The sequence below is a fragment of the Struthio camelus genome, chromosome 1 (assembly GCF_040807025.1).
Source record: "Struthio camelus isolate bStrCam1 chromosome 1, bStrCam1.hap1, whole genome shotgun sequence".
NCBI lineage: Eukaryota > Metazoa > Chordata > Aves > Struthioniformes > Struthionidae > Struthio > Struthio camelus.
Genome location: NC_090942.1, coordinates 60,873,860 through 60,890,439, shown reverse-complemented (window position 1 = coordinate 60,890,439; position 16,580 = coordinate 60,873,860). Strand labels below are relative to the sequence as shown.

General features: G+C 43.3%; 1 protein-coding gene across 1 annotated transcript in view; it reads right to left on the bottom strand.

Annotated features, from left to right (window-relative positions):
* The window catches only part of SYN3 (synapsin III), a 205,748-nt gene that overhangs the window by 137,794 nt on the left and 51,374 nt on the right, over nucleotides 1-16,580 (bottom strand). The window contains exon 5 of the mRNA XM_009684358.2: nucleotides 5,682-5,838. Coding sequence (XP_009682653.2) covers nucleotides 5,682-5,838 — 157 coding nt within the window. The remainder of the gene's footprint in view (nucleotides 1-5,681; nucleotides 5,839-16,580) is intronic.

Here is a 16,580-nt window from a genome sequence, read left to right as displayed (position 1 = left end):
CAAGGGCTACAGCATGAGCTTTGCTATTATCACTACTATTATCACTGCTATTATCACTACTATTAACTATATCATGCCTAGCCAGATATAAAGCTCTACATGGGATGAGAATCTCTCACTGAGGCAAAAAAACAGTTTCAGGAGGGCTGAGTTTTGGTTTCTATTCAGTTTCTATAACCCCAGCAGAAGCATAGCACAAGTAATTCCTGCTCCACTTTGGCCACCTGTGAAGCTATCGGATTTTTCCTTACACTGTCTGCAGCCTCCCTATATAATGTCATTGGTTGGCTGGAAAAAGACTCTGTCTAAGGAAGAAAACATGATACCCTGAGATCCCATGACAGAAAAGGTTGTCAAAGCAGGACTGAGACATAGAAGAGAGAACAAGATGGGATGTAGATACCTGAAAACTTTGAGATCTCAGGAGAGACTTAAGAGTCTTTAGAATCATGCGTCGAGCCATCCTGCTTTCTTTCCCCATTACCACAGACAATGCTGAACTGGCAATGATGTGGTTAGACTGGCAGTTTTGCAGAAAGGGGAATAAGGCTAAATACCGTAGTTCAATTTTTTTCCTGAGTGTTAAGAGAATATAATGATCATGGATTGCTCCAAAAGAAGAGAGAATCTTGGCTCCTGCTGAGCTGGTAGATGAACTTCCCACTGATGTCTTGTTTGCAAAGCAATTTACAAACTGAACCTAATTTGCAAGCCCTCTGAATGGAAAGTAAAACAATACCTGGAAATTTGGTAAATCAAGTTAAATTAGTGAAAAACCTCCAGTTTGGGCCAAGTCCCACTGTGGAGTCCTTTACGCAAGCTCCTTCAAGTTCCCCAGCAACCCTAGGGATGCTTTCATCTTGAGGGAGCTCACACACAGATTAAGGGAAGGGAGTAGAAATTTAGGGAACAAGGAAGAGGAAAGAAAGCTCCCTTTCTCCCCAGTGGCATGACCTACCTAATCTTATGTGTTCTAAACACTCCTGAACATGGGCTGAAGTTAGTGAAAGTACTAAATTGCAGCCACAAGGTCACATTGCAAATAAAGAGAGAGCTACTGAGAACGTTTTCTGCTAAATACCTATGTTAGGGCTCCTGTCAGAATCACTAGACTAGTCTAAGCAGAAGCATTTCTGTATATGATATTGAATCTTCACTTGTTGATAGTGAAATACCTCTTTGGTTGTTTTAGGGTGATATGTGTGTAAAAAATTCAGCCAGTGTGAAAAAAAATCAGGCTGCAGGGTGTGTGCCAGACCCCAGGCACATGCTGAAAGGGCAGTTGCCAGCAGATTTGCACACAAATGCAAAGAATCCTCTTCCTAATATCATGGGTCAAAATATGGCGTTTAAGAAAGTCCAGAAATCATCAAGAGCTGGCATATCCCATCGCTAGTACCGGCACCCACTCACATGCATCAGCAGATAAGAGGAAAAACTCCCCATGTAGAATAATTATTGTTGGCAAGGAGGGTGTTGATACTGGGGAAGGAGGACAGCTTGCTTCTCTTAACTACTAGCACTAGCCCTGCACATCCCAGAGAAGAAAAATAAAGCCCTATTTTGACTACCAAAGCGAGCAAACAGGACTTAAAAGTTAAACAGAATGAGACAGCGACAGGGAGAGTTAAAAAAAACACCCTGGCTGAGAGCAGCACATGCTCCACGCTGAGCGTGCGTGCCGCCCTGGTGAACCGTGGATGCCGTGGCAATGAGGCAAAATCCGTGTGATCCCGGGGAAGCAGCACTACCAAAACAACTGGAACAACTGTGCAGTTGACAAATGGCATCTTGACTTGTTCCTTGGGCCTCCTTTTGAAGCATGCAGCTCGCTCTTGGCAGTGTCTGAAATAACAAGCATTTCAGACAAACAGGTGAGTAACTGAACCAACTGAGGGCCCTCCAGTGGGTCAGGCCTGCAAAAAGTTCTGACTTTGGTATTGACCCTCCTGGGTCAGCTCCCTCCTTTTTTGGGGGTGGACATGACTGGCAAGGGCAGAATATTGGCCAAGAGACACCCATGTTGCATATTACAGCAGCCTTTTGGACACCTGATAAAAGAGCTCAAGTAGCCATCCTGGTGTTTTAGACGGGTAGGAATGTCACTGTCAGCAGCTCAGCTAGACATACTTTCTCTTCTTCCACATTTTGCTATCAATATTTACTTTCTGTGGCCCCCCACTAATTTTAGTGAGATTGGGTCCAGACCACAGAGCTGCTCTGGGCAAGACAATGCAGCACAGTCTGGGTTTTATATGCACTTGGCGCAGATAGGCAAGTGCACTGCCTTGCCTAAGCTGGTTTGGCTTCTTCTGCATTGGATTTGCTCAGGTAGGGAGTCTTTACAGAGAAATAACAAGGTCCACTGAATGGATTTCAAGGCCTATGGTGCATATTTTTAAAGCATCTGGGCCACCAGGAACCAGATACTGCTTTTCAGTCAATGGTACTTTGACTGGGATTCTCCTGGTCTCTGAAGAAGACTCCAATCTTCAAGACTTCATATTTCCTGAAATCTTACAGATGCAAAAGTTGTCTTTCAATTATGGACATTACTGCATCTAATATGAGTACTACTCTGAGCATTGTTCCTGCAGTATTTTGTATTGTAACTTTTACAACACAAAAATCATTATGGCTGGTTGAAGCATTGTTTTTAGTGTGCTTGTAGCACTATTTCTCCATACTTCTGTGATCATCTTACACTTCATTTCTCTATGTGTGAGCCCCCCCTGAATATGTCTGTTTTTCTTTCAGAAACATCTTTTTCAAACTGTGCCTGTCTTTAATGCAAATTTTAACCTTTGAAGAAATGTGTATTGCAGCACTGGAAACCTGGCAAATGTCATTAAAAAATGGGTCTGCATGTTTGAGTAAACTCAAGCCCAAACTCAGCTGATTGTAATTACAGTTGCTGAGAAAACATCATTGCAAATTGCCAAGAAAAAGCAGTCTTCCTTCCATCCCCCTTCACAAAATCATAAACATTTCTATGAAATGGAACCATTTTTGGAAAAAAAAAAAAAAGGAAGAGTGAAAAAAGCACATTTCCCAAGAGGATCTAATTTCATTTCTTAATGTATCTCAACCATTTCATAGGTCCAAAAAGTTTCCAGTAATCTCTGTTAAACAGATACCTCATTTCAAGATGCCTATTTTGCAATCAAAATGGAACATGCACTACAGTAAAATGGTCTGTCGCTGTCTCTCATTTTCCAACTTCACAAAATCTTCTGATTCTGCTGCCAGGGAAGCTTTCTGCCCTCCTCAGGTGCCTCACTGCAATCTCCACCTGAGCTAATCTCAACCTGAAAAACTCCAGTGGTGCCAAATACCAGCTCAGGTCCCATTTGAGGTCTTAGATTACGTAATTTGTTACAGTCTTTTTATTTGCGGGGGAGAGGGTAACGCATGTGAGGGGGCAGAAGGGAGAAGATGCACTCTGTAAACGTGTTTTAAATGTTTGCAAGTGGTTTCCTTGACTTTTCTGGGAGGGCTGTCTGAGCCAGCTGTATTCCCCAGGAGTAAAGCATGGCAGAACCAGACCCAGAATAGCTAGAGTTGAGTTCCTGGCAGAGCCAATTTCTCCCACACTACTTTGCCAGCCTTGCTCTTTTTTTACAATGATGTGCTGAGTTTGTTTGTTTTCTTTTATTTTAGATTCCTAAAAATAAGCCTGTCACATCTTGAGGCCCCTGCACACCAGCACAACCATAATTACAAGGAATGACTTGGAAAATGTCAGCTAAACAGTGACAGACTCAAACCCAAAGTCAGATGGAAGAGACCACATGACCATCTTCCTCAGCAAAGGCCAGTGTAAATGCAGAGACTTTTTATCTGGTCACTGAGGTCAACTCACTTGTAGCCTGTCAGACCAACTGTAGAAAAAAAAGGCAAAATCTCATACTGAACCTTGTGCTGATCCCCCTGTTCCTTCCCTTTCCATTCCTGGCAACCCTGGCCATTCAAATGGGCACAGAGGGCAAATGTGCATCAGCTACCCATTTAGTGATGGAAAAGTGAGATTTCTCCTGGAGGAGAGGCCTGGGATTACCCAGTGTATCGGTGCACTGCAGCTTTTCTGGAAAAGGCAGGATGCTGTCTTGTGTACTGATCACCTGCATGCATTCTCCAGGGCTCACTGTCCAGGCGCAGACACCGAAGGGCACGACAACCGGCGTCAGCTTTGGTTTCTGAGTGGTGATGAGAGCTTTAAAGCTGTCTAGATGGGATGTCAGATTGATAGCAATAGCAATGAGACGTGCTTGTAATCATTGCACCAAATGGTGGGGAAAAAGCAGTCCTGATTTTCAAGACCCCCTGGTATTCCAGAAGAGATTAACATTGCAGAAATTCTGAGAGGCTGGAAACTGTTCTGGCCTTCAGCTCTGCTTGCAGACATCAGCATGTTGCTTCCACGAAACAGTTAGTGCTAGACTCAGATCGGTGACCTACAGGTCACACAATGCTTTGGAAAGCCAGGCTGCATATGTAAATACCTAAATACAGACTTAGAAACCGAAATCTAGGTGTCCTTTTTGCTAAATCTTGGCCTTATGCAATGCTATATCTTTGGTCTCAGTGAAAACCCCAAATGTCATAAAACAGGTGAAAACTGAGACAGCTATGTCTATCATGCTGGTACCTTTTCAGTAAGAAATGGATTAAATCCAGCATTGCATAGTCATAGAAAAAAAAAGGACTGAATCATTACAGGCCTCAGCTGGATTTGAACTACCAATAAACATACTGAAGACTTATAGGGTATTTATTCCAAGAAAGTGAAAAAAGCCTTAATAAAGTAATGAGGTAGACGGTTACCTCTTACTATAAATGTTACGTCTCAGCCCGGGCTATATTTGTGCAATGAGAAAAGGAAATTCCTAAAAAAGTATCTGAAATTTTTCCAGTGGGGGAGATATTGGAAAGTCCTGTGTCCTTGTCACTTTTGTATAGCTTATAGTTCCTGGCTTCATTCCTAGAACAATGCAGGGGAAATTTCCTTTCTGGGAGTACCAGTGACCAGGGAGGGCACTTTGGGATGAAACTGCTTGGAAGACCAAGTGTGGACTCTGAAATGGTGTTGGCATCTGACTTCTTCCTGCAGGTCCTATAATGGCCAGTGTTACTCCTCTGGCCCTCTTGCTCCTTCAGTTTCTGCTGGCTTAGAGAAGGTCATAACATAAGTCTGGGGAATTATTACAAGTTTTATTTTGGGCTGAGTAAGCCGATGCCAACATTTTGTAAGATTTCCTGAGATTTCCAAATTAACTTGATTAAACTTACAGAACAGGTGAAGGAGGCTCACAGTGCAAAACTATCAAAACACTATCCTGTACTGCTATCAAAAGCTGACTCAACTACTGTGCCATACAAGCTGTATTCTGCCATACAAACTACTGTGCTATACAAGAAATCTAAATATTACTGTGCTGTTGTCTGTCTGCCACACAGTAGCATCTGGGATAGGTGAAACTTTCTACTCAGGGTGAGGAAATAACACCGTGATATTACTAGAGGCTCATAAAGGAGAAATGCTGGATGGGTTGTCGAGGTTTGGCTTTAGCCTAAAGAGATGGATTCCTATAAAACAAACTGGAGGGTGAGTTTGGTACTTTGTTGATACTAGATTTTTACTTTGCAGCGTCGACATGCAGTAGGGCTGGACTGCCACTTACCACCCAGGGCTTGCTGCAGAAGTTGTAGATGGAGTAGAGGGAGTTGACTGTGTGGATACCACCGTACTGGAGGCCGATGATGAGGCTGCGGAAGTCCTCTCCCAGCGCCATGCTGTAGGCATGCTGCCGGATCAGAACAAAGTCAGGCTTGAAGGACCTGGAAGACACAATGGGTGTGATGTTTTACTTTCCACACTCAGCAGTGCTTCTTACCTCTCCCTATTTCTTTGCCATCCTTCCCCTTTTCCTTTCGTTAACATGTTGCTCTTCTTGGGGCCTCCAGTCATGCATTACTTGTGTTAGAAGGTAACAAAACAAACAAGAAACCCAAATCATTAAAAAAAGGAAAAATCTAACATAGCTGCAAGTGTGAGAGTGTAGAAAGATGCCAAACAGTTTTGCTACAATTTCCATGTCACTCAGGCATGCATAGGAACAAGCCACAAGTGGAGCCAAGAGTCATAAATTTACTTGGTGGGGGGGGGAGGGGATTCTCTTTTCTTTTGAAAAGCTTGGCCATATTTGGCAACACTTGTTGCAATGTGCTATGCAGATGAGGGAGCAAGAGTTTGTTTCCTGATGATTGAACTGGATATTGAAGCAATGCCCAGTGGGTGGGAAGATCATGAGGGATTTCAAAAAGCTATCATACACATCCATGCATTAACACACATTCCTCCTTTAATCAGCGTACTACATACACAGCACATCCTGGGCTCTTATGCTACATGTCAACAAGTTAAGGGTAGATATGATAATGCAATTACTCAAATGAGCAGAGCCCCCAGTCCAGTGATGTGACTCATGGTATGGACTTCCAGAGCATTATTTAGCAAGACTGGAGCTGGGATTCCTATGGTTCAAAGGCAGCAGCTGAAACCAAATGGACAGAAAAGTGAGGCACTTGCTAGGCAAGCCAATAGGCAATGGTTTAGCTTTCAGTCAGCCAGAACTCACTCCTTGCTGATATTGTGTCTTTGGAGCCATTCAAAAGTCTTTGGAAATAGCAGCTGGAAAGAAGTTATTTCCAAAATGGAGCTCAGCAGTTCATTCCTGAAGTCATAGAAGGGGCTTTTCCACTGAAGCAGGGGATTATTTTATACTTTACCAAAGGTTGCATCAAGGACATTGGAAAAAATTTCCATGCTGTATTAAAGTTTTTCAAAGAAACGAGCTCTGTAACCAGGTCCCATTACCTCACTACCCTCGAACATTTTCCTTGTTAAGAGACTATAATTTCTATGCTTTGGATGTATAAGCTGGAAATATTTGAGTTTATAGCCCCTATTTATGTTTCCATCATTCTGGCAGGGAAATATGAGATGGTAACTCCGGGCCAGATTGTGGCAACAAACAGTGTATACACAATCCAGAACAGCTTTGTTGTTTTAAAGCTGTTCATTTTGTTTGTTGGCCTTGGGCTTTTGTTATGGCTCGAGACATGGCAAGGAGCATGCTTTGCTTTTGTGATGCAAGAGGCCAAGGTTTGGAAATGTTGTGATTCCCTCCTATGGCTCCTTCTTAAACCCAGGCACGTTCTTTACTGTACTTGGCACCAAAGGTGGTGTTTTCCCCCAGCAGTGAGATGCATAATGAGCATCAGGAGGGTTGCACTATCAAGGTACAGCTGATTTATGGACCTCCCTGATGTCAATGGGGGTGAGGCAAGCGGTGACCCCCTGCTGAGAAACAGCAAGCAAATACAAGTCTTGGAAAGCTTTAGCTGCTCCATTTATGCTGGACCTTCCATATAGAAGGTCAGAGACAGACACAGATCCTCAGGAAGGATTAATCAGATTCCTAGGATCAGGATTCAATGTCTCTGCTGAGTTAGAAACAGTGTGGTGCTTGTGGGGGCAGGAGCTTTCAGAAACTGTGAAGAAGAAACTGGTCTCTGTTATGGCTCAAGCCTTTTCCCCAGCTTGACTTAGGGAAGAGCACTTACTGAGGCCACATATGTAATGGTTTAGACCATTGCTCTGGTCTCCCCTGAAGAAGCTACTGCATTTGCACACGAATGTTTCCCCCAACACGCAGCACAGAGGTAGGGAGGAAGCACGCTAACGAGCGTGGCCAGCCAGGGGGAGGACACGCAGCCGCTGGGAAACTGCCTTCAGTGGCTTCATTTCTGCCAGCCAAAAGCTTAGAAAAAGCTCTTGTCTTTGTAGATCCTGGCAAAGGAAGAGTTTTTCAACTTACAAGATGAACACAAGAATACAGAATAAATGTAGAAAAGCCTATTCTCAAACTCTGCATCATGTAGGAAGGCAGGGCACTCTCTCATGCAGCAGATGAGAAGTGAATCTCTTTAAAGCGAAGGTGGACACTGAATCTATCTTTTGAACTGTGGGACAATGACCATGTTCCCATGGATACTGAGGAAAGGGCAGAGGAGCGCAGGGCCTGGAACTTGCAGAGAATAAACATCAGCTAGAGAGTCATGGAGTCTGGGAGATGTCTGTAAAGGAGAAACAGAGACCAGTGGCAAAATGTAAGACTACGGGTTAGAAAGTATAATAGGCAGTAAAAGGAAAACAAATAATCACAGTAGGAGTGGCAACATGAATGCTAAATGACTGGCAGTACTAGCAAATTGAGGAGAAAAGAGCTTGTTTCTTACTTTTTTAGTAGAAGATTACTTTCTCAGCCTACTGTTCATTTTCAGAGTATAAGACTTATTCTAACACAGGGAACCCTGAATTTGGAACAGCTATTAGTTTAACTATTTTCTTCACTAGTTCAATGCAACCCAATAGAGTCTCATGCAACAGAAAATTGAAATCTTAAGTAGAAAGACAGGTTATAGAGAAGTACCACGTTTGAAACACCATTGACAAAAACATTGGGTGAACTAAACTCAGTAGCACCTAACATGCTGAGATCCTCAGCACTCGAGTCTGACAGGACTAGGAGAGCAATGGCAGGAGTACATGCATTTTATCTTTACTAGATCTGTCTGTCCAGTATTTAGACCACCACTGGTGACTCTTGAATAAGACTGTATCCAGACCCCTGCTAAAGACAGGTTACGAGAATGGATTTGGTCACAGAAAAGAATATAAAGGAGCCCATCAAGCTTCAGACATATAATAGGCAAGGAGAAGACATGGATAAATGGAACTGAAAGTGAACCACGGATCTAAAACATATTGCTAACGACTTGTACCTATGCTCTGCATGCTGGTGCAGTGGTCTTCCTGGACTGCATGGCAGAAATCTGCTTGACGTCATGAATCTTCCTTACCTTGACAGCCAGGCTGAGGAAACTTCCAAGAGAAAGCTGGACCTCATCTTTGGCCATGACCCTTGCACAAAAACCCTTTCTCAGACCCCAGGGGCTCAGTTCTCATTTACAGTTTGGCTCCCAACACTCCCTGGCAAAACAAAAGCCACTAAAATGCATGTAACATCTTCCCAGAGTGGCGTAGGGATACAAGAATCCTTTGTAGAAAAAAATGTAGGAGACTGGAAAAATTTCATTTTCAGATTGAAATAATTTGTGAGATTTTGTTTTCCTCTGGAATAGAAAGGAGCATTCCTTTTAGCTCATATCACTGCAAGCGCTGACCTCTCCTACACACAGCACAACCCTTTCAATGATCCAAGTGGTGCAGGACATAATCAGCTGCCCCCAGAGTGAAGCAGTCCCCCACAAGCCCCTGCAGCTCTTTCTCAGTTTGCAGTAGTTCTCTCCTTGTGCCAAATGTTAGTCAAGGCATATGGCTGCTGCTCAGCCTACCTCCCCTCCTGGCAATTGCGGTTGGCCAGTAATTACTAATTACAACAGTCAGTCACCCCAGGGTGATGACGAGTATCTGGCTATGAAGCTGTTAGCGCTGCCAGTCCTTGATTCTGATACTGCAATGCAGGATGTTTGTTTGCATTTAGCTGACTCTTTTTCAACTTGTTCCAATACATTTTAGCAGTCTTTCTTTCTTAGCAGTAAAACTGTACCTTAGAGACAAACCCAAGTATAAAGTCTGGTCTAGAATACCTAATACCACAGAGGAAGGAAGAGATCTGACTGCAGAATATAATTTCTTAGCTTGGAACCATCTACCCTTAAGTTTGCAACAGCATTAGCTTTCTTGGAAATAGGTTTGTCAGAAATGAGGGAATATTAAACAATTTAAGAGATTCCTGATGTTAACTATGGAAATTAAATAATCTCAGGAGCAGCAGTAACTGTCCTGGTGACCAAAACTGTCTCACATCTCTAGTGATAAGAAGAGAATCAGCTCTGAAAAGATCATCCATAACATTTCTGTGCAGTAAGCAGGTGCCCAGACACTGTGGATGGGATAAAGAAGATGACGACAGCAAATCCTGCTGGGAAGTTTCATGTCTTAAAAGTTTTTCCTATTTCTTATTTCTGATTACAGATATAACTCTATCTTGCTTCCTGGTCTTTCAGCTGTTCTCACTGAGCTACAAAGAGCTTCACGGGCATGAAGAAGGAAAACACAAGAATAGACTGTTGTCAAAAAACCTTTTAATGGCCCCTTCCACCTGCCACTGCAGCCAGTCAAAGGGTGTACATGTTTTATACCTTTGCATAGGGACGATTTTAGAGAGCTCTTTGCCTGTGTGATGGGTGGAGGATGTGCTCTCCCACTCTCTAAAAGAGTGCTAGCCTTACAAGGAACTTGGCCCTTCGTGTCAGTTGAAATAGGTCTACCTTGGACACTGCAGGAACACATTTTCACTTCAGGTTCTGCCTATTCTCCTTCATCATTTAAGGAGGCTGTACCCAGTTTCCTGACACTTTCCACTGATCAACACATTTTGACTAAGATCTCTTCTAAAGCCTCTCCTATCTGCTCAGCATGCCATGGAAAGGAAGGAAAGTGTAGAATTAAGTAATATGATACAATAAGCTTTGCATTATTGGGAAGTGAGGGAGCCTTCAGGCAACATTCTGAGGCACACGTCCAAACCTTAAGTGGCTGTGACTACCTGAGAAATGCAATAATTCCCGCAAGTATGCGGTGCCTCAGGTATCTGAGAGCTAATAGAAAGTGGCATTTACGAAATAAGAACAGGCTCTTTCTGTGCTTTACCTGGGTGTTCATGGAATTGTTATTACATCACTGAAAAGCAATTAGAAATCTATGATATTTTCATCTATCATGATGCTAGATTTAATGCTACATTGGATGTCATAATAAAATGAGAAATTTACTAAGAAAAAGTCCTATTTCAGACAAAACTCCATGTCACATTTCCTACACAAGAAAGCAAACCCTGCTGTGCTTATTCGAAGAAAGAACTGATGAGATTACTTATGTGAGTAAGATAACTCAGAGTTGGTTATTGAGAAACAGCAAGGCAACATACAACAGAGAAATAGCTGGCTTTTCCAGACTGGCGGAGGGAGTGGGCGGTCGGTTGGGATGCTGTCATAGAGAACTGGCTGGGGGCAAAACCATGGGGTTGTGGGGGAGTCCAGCACAATAAAAGGAGCAGGAAACAGGAATCATGGTTGCAGTGGGACCAGTACCACTACCCAGAGATTGGAACGCCTTGGAAGATGCTCTAATTTGCCTCTCAGAAGCAGACCAATGGTTAAAGCCAAAGAGCCATTAAAATGCTTGTCCCACATTCCCCAAACTGTGAAGTGCCAGTCTTCAGTCTTGTCATATTTTTCACTTGTAAACTGATCAATCTTGACGAGGAAATGCATGTGGACTCTAGTAATGCCTCAAAGAAATAACTGCATCTGCCAGCAGCAGCTTGCCTCAAAGAAATGCTTGAGATCGAAAGCTTTCAAAGGTGATCAGAATACTTTCCAACATCACAGAGCAGCATAATTGAGTTTGGGGAAGATCTCTGGAAGTCATCTGGTCCAACCCTCTGCTCAAAGCATGGCTAATTTTAAAGTTATGTTGGGTTGCTCAGGGTCTTGTCCAGTCAAATTTGGAATATTTCCAAGGATAAAGAGTGCCAACTCTCTCAGGGCCAGCGTTCCAGTGTTTGACCACCTCACTGTGGAAGTTTTCTTTCTTAGCTCTAGCTGGAATTTCACCTGCTGCAACTTGAGTCTGTTGCTTCTCTTCCTTTCACTATGCACCTTCAAGAAGAGGCTATCGTCATTTTCTCTCTACCCTCCTGTTAGTTAGTTGATGGCTGTGAGTAGGTCCCCCTCAGCCTTCTCTTTTACAGACTGAGCAAATCCAGCTCTCAGTCTCTCCTTTGGATGTCATTTGCTCTAGCTCCTCAACCATCTTAGTGGCACTTTGCTCAATTCGTTCCAGTTTGTCAGTGACTTTTTTATACTGGGGAGCTCACAACTGGACACAGGACTCCAGATGTGAATAGATTCTCACTTGCTATGCTCTTGCAAATACCACTGTATTGTGAGCAGTTATCCTTCTTCCCTGCCAGGACACACAGGACCCCCCGGTCCTTTTCTGCAGAGCTACTTTCCCTCCAGTTGTCCCCAGTCTGTACTGGTAAATAGGGTTATTTCTCCCCAGGTACAGGACTTTGCAGTTGTCTTTGCTGAACTCCATGAGGTTCCTTTTGGCCCGTTTTCCCAGTAGCTGAGGTCCCTCTGAAGGGCAGTTCTGTCCTCTGCCGTAGTAATTGCTCCCTACCCTCCAACCTGTTGGCGCTCGTGAGGGTGCACTCTGTCCCAGTGTCAGGTCATTAACAAAGGTCCACCTAGACCCCAGTGCCAGGTAATTAACGAAGGTCTACCTAGACCAGTATGGTGCAGGTGTAACAGGCTTTGGCCCCTCACTTCTTCCATTTGTCATTCTTGGAAGTAGCCCTAATAAAAAAAAGCATGTAAAAGGAGACAAATTAAGACAGGGTCAGGAAGGGGTGGGGGACAGGAGAATGCTGTTCAAGTTTGAAATAATCTATATCAGCCTTTAATCATCCTTGCATTCAGTCCGGTACTAACTAATTGATGAACACTCTAGATGCTGGCAGCACATTTCTTAGTGGAAAGAATGACTGTAAATGCGAAAAGGGCCAGTGAGCAGTTTAGTCTCCGAGATGCTCCCCACCCTTGTCTGCTCAGAGTGACTTCTGCTTTCTGGCAGCTGCTTGCACTCCAAATGTTTTCCCAATAACTGTCAGCATCCTGCTTGCACGTCGGCTGGGTGCCAGCTGCAGGGGAGGTGAAGGGGGACATTATTCATCTGGGAGATCTCTAAAACCCGATGAGAGAAGCAGGCCTTCCAAGCAGCTGTTTAGCAGCAGGAACTGGGATGGAAGCAGCTGAAATTTCATGAATAAACACACCTCAACTTCTCTTGCCTTTCTTAGCTCCTGCTCAAAAAAGAGGAGAGAGACAGGCAGGTTGGGGCGGGGGGTATTAGTGGAAGATTATGGTGAATCATCACCCATGTGGGAATCATTTCTAGGGTTTATAGATGTTTACTGGAGGTGTTGCTTTATATGGAACTGCAGCATGCCAAAGTCTACCCTGTTTGACTTCTTGTTCCAGCCTATTATCTCTGCAGGATATTTAGGTAAGGGAAGTGGTCATTTGGCACTTTGTTGTTTTGTTTAAAATACACTTATAAAAGCTTAGATGATGTTACATGCACTTCTCCATTACATTCACATTGCCATGCCATCAGCACAAAATATTGGCCAAATGTTGCTCAGTGTTAAATATACAGCACATATTGTACTATATAGTGTGGCACATTCTGTTAATCTTGGGAGAACTATATGCTCAATATATTTTTCCATCTGGCTTCTAGGAACTCAAACTCTCCAAATAGGTTTCTCCCATCTTTTTCCCATCTGCATCTTTGCAGAGATTTCCAGTGTTTTGATTTGAAAGGAAAAGAAAAAAACAGATGTAGTTCTAAAAAAGAAACCCCCAACAAAATCTAGAGTCAAATTTAAACAGATGGTGACTAGGCAGAGCTTAGAGTTCTTCTTTGGCATAAGCTTCCTGGAAGGTGAGAAGCTGGACAGTGACCTAGTGCCTAGTGATATGTCCTGCATCAGTGTCCATGGACAGTAGCTACTCCCGTGACCTACATGGATGTTTTCCTTCGTAGAATTACAGGACGCTTTCAGCTCTGCGGGAGTGAACAGTCCCCAAGAGACAAGAAAATACTCATCTCATAACAGTGAGTAGCTACTATGTGGCAAGAGAGCATGTCTTTCATTGGATAGAAAACCCACCCACCTCCTTCACGGAGCAGCTCATAGGTGGCCCTTGTGAAATGGGTGAGCCCAGGTGGGATAGGAAAAGGTCCAGTGGGAAGGGGACAGTTTCCTTATCTGGTGTTAAGGAGCCTTGTATCCTGGAGCAATCAGACATTTCATAGCCAGAATACACATGCCTCTGAGGTCTTCAAGCTCCAAACAGCAGGAAGACATCTGCTGCTAGAGTAGCCACTTTCTTCCAGCATGTAAAAGGATGTGCTTCTTCACGCTATGTGATAGTGATATACAGCTTTGCAGTGCAAAAACCTGCACTAGGGAAAAAGTACTTTCAGGCCCTGGCGTGTTTGGGACCACAGCTCAACAGGCTGCCATCCTGTCAACAGAAAGCACACAAACACCAAATCAGCTGAAACCAACTGGAAAATCGCTGTTAATTAAAAGGGTGATGGGCTTGTATAGAGAAACTGAGGCATTCACTGACCCCACCACAGCCATGAGTGACAAGGGCATAGCAGTCAGCTAACCAGACTGGCTAAATTCAGGCAAAGTCTATAGGACCAAGCACTGCTCCGTAGCGGAGATCCTACCCCGTAGCGGGGGTCTGTCAAGTACACAACCTCCTTCTGGCTTCGCAACCAGTTTTGTCAGGGCTGATAATGTCTCATATTGAGCAAACAGGATAGACTCTCCCCATTTGCCAGGGCAGGGCTGTTGCTGTTGCTCCACACAGGGCTGTCACTGCTTCAGACCCTGGCTCATCAGCTGTTGTCTGCACTGTAGTACTGTATGGAGGACTGTGCCATGAGTCAGGGCATCATTGTGGTAGGTCACAGGCAGAAACACCAAAATATGCTTTTTGCTCTGGATGATCAGCCCCAGTGGCAAAAGAGCCATCTCCGGAGGGAGACAGGAGATGAAAGCAGTCTGGTGCGTGATTAATTTATATCCTTAAAGGTCTGAAATGCTCCCAAATATATTAGTATTCCCTGTGTAAGAAAGCTGTCCAGATTTTCAACATACCTCTGCCTTATTCCCACATCTACTGGAATTAATAGCTGATGGTTTGTAAAGCCCAAAAGGCAAACACAGCACTGCCTTTAATCTAATGCAGAGGCTGAGATCATAGTTTGGGAGTATAAGTGCTGTCAGAAGCAGAGACAACCCAAATCTCATTTATACTAAGTCACTTTTATAATATTCTGAGAGCATAAATACTCCATAGAAGGGCTGCAATACCAACACTGAAGGCCTCTTTACACTGCAGAAGTTTGGTATGAAGGCACCCTTCAGGGATACGAAAAATAAGTGAAAATGAAAATCCTGCTCCTTACATGTAAGCCAAGTAGAGGTGACACAGCGCTATAGTTTTCTAAGGTAAATTAGACTCCAGGCAGTTTACTGTGTATGTTCATGTGTGCAAGTGTAGACCTGTGCAAAGGGAAGGAGGATGCAGAATCCACACAAGTATTTTAAAAGTAGGCATTGGCCCATGGTTTTTTTTTTTTTTTTTTTCACTCTGCTCAGTAGCTCCAGACTGGTCCAGCCACTGCATCGAGAAGTGGCTGCGTTTTGCTGTTGAAGGGGTTGCTATGTCTAAATCGGTGAGGGATCCTTTGGGACGAACAAGTATTGTCTCCAGCTGCACACATCTAACATTTCTTTGTGAAAGGTCTGCGGCCAATCCTAACCAAAGGTGCGTGGCAGTAACGAGGGCTGGTATGCCGGCGGTTCCCCTCCCACAGCCCTGGCCAAGCCGGACACTGCTCCTAGCGCTCTTTGCATCTGCCTTCTCGGTCCTGGATCAAAACGAGGAGCGGTGTCCGATGTGATACGGGTCAATGGGGTGCTCAGAGACAGAGCTCACAAGAGATGCTCCACGGCCAGCTCTTTTTCTTCTGGCTTTGAAGATAACCTGCACTGAATAAGCTGATGGAGCCATTGCATTTCATGGTGGAAATGTCTCAGGAAAACACAAGCAGTTTTACATGCCTATTAGATGATATTCTCTACCTCCAATACCACCTTTCACTAAGACTATCAAATCACTCACCCCTTATTACAGCTGTGCAAAATTTAATAGGGAGAGAAAGGAGGTGGAAAGCCAGAATTTTGTTACAGCAAGATTAAACTATGAGAGCCATACTCGTATAAAAATCAGGCAAGCTAAGTAATACCTAATTTCATTTATGATGTTTACTAACTTGGCTGAAGTGACTTTTTTAAAGATACTCAGGCTAGGAAGCATTGAGGTTTGTATACTTCCAGTTACTTGCTCTCTTTAATTGTTTAATTGTCAATAATGCTTCTAAAGCTTTTTTTTTTTTCTTTTGCCTGAGGCAAGTGATAAGTGTAGGGCTTCAAGGATTATTATATCTTCATACTAGGAGATACGTTTTTTTCTGGCAAGAAGAACCATAGTTCTTTCCTGGTGTAATTCAAATCAGTTTGCACAGAGTCTAAAAGAATGGCTTAAAATTGAGGTGTCAGAAAGGATCAAGAGATCAGCAAAGAGAGAACTTTGATTTAAACATGCAATAAGATGTCTCCAGGTTCAATAAAGAACTAGGAGACCTGCTATAAAATGATAGAATTGAATATGGTAATAGTTTAGTTAACATAATTTAAAACTACAGAGAATAGACCAGTGCTTTATTATCATTAATAAAAGTATTATTATTAATAATAAAAGTAATAAAAATAATTTCATCGATTTAAAATTCACTGGCCTGTAGTGTATTCACTATTTTTAGCTCAAAGTACTGC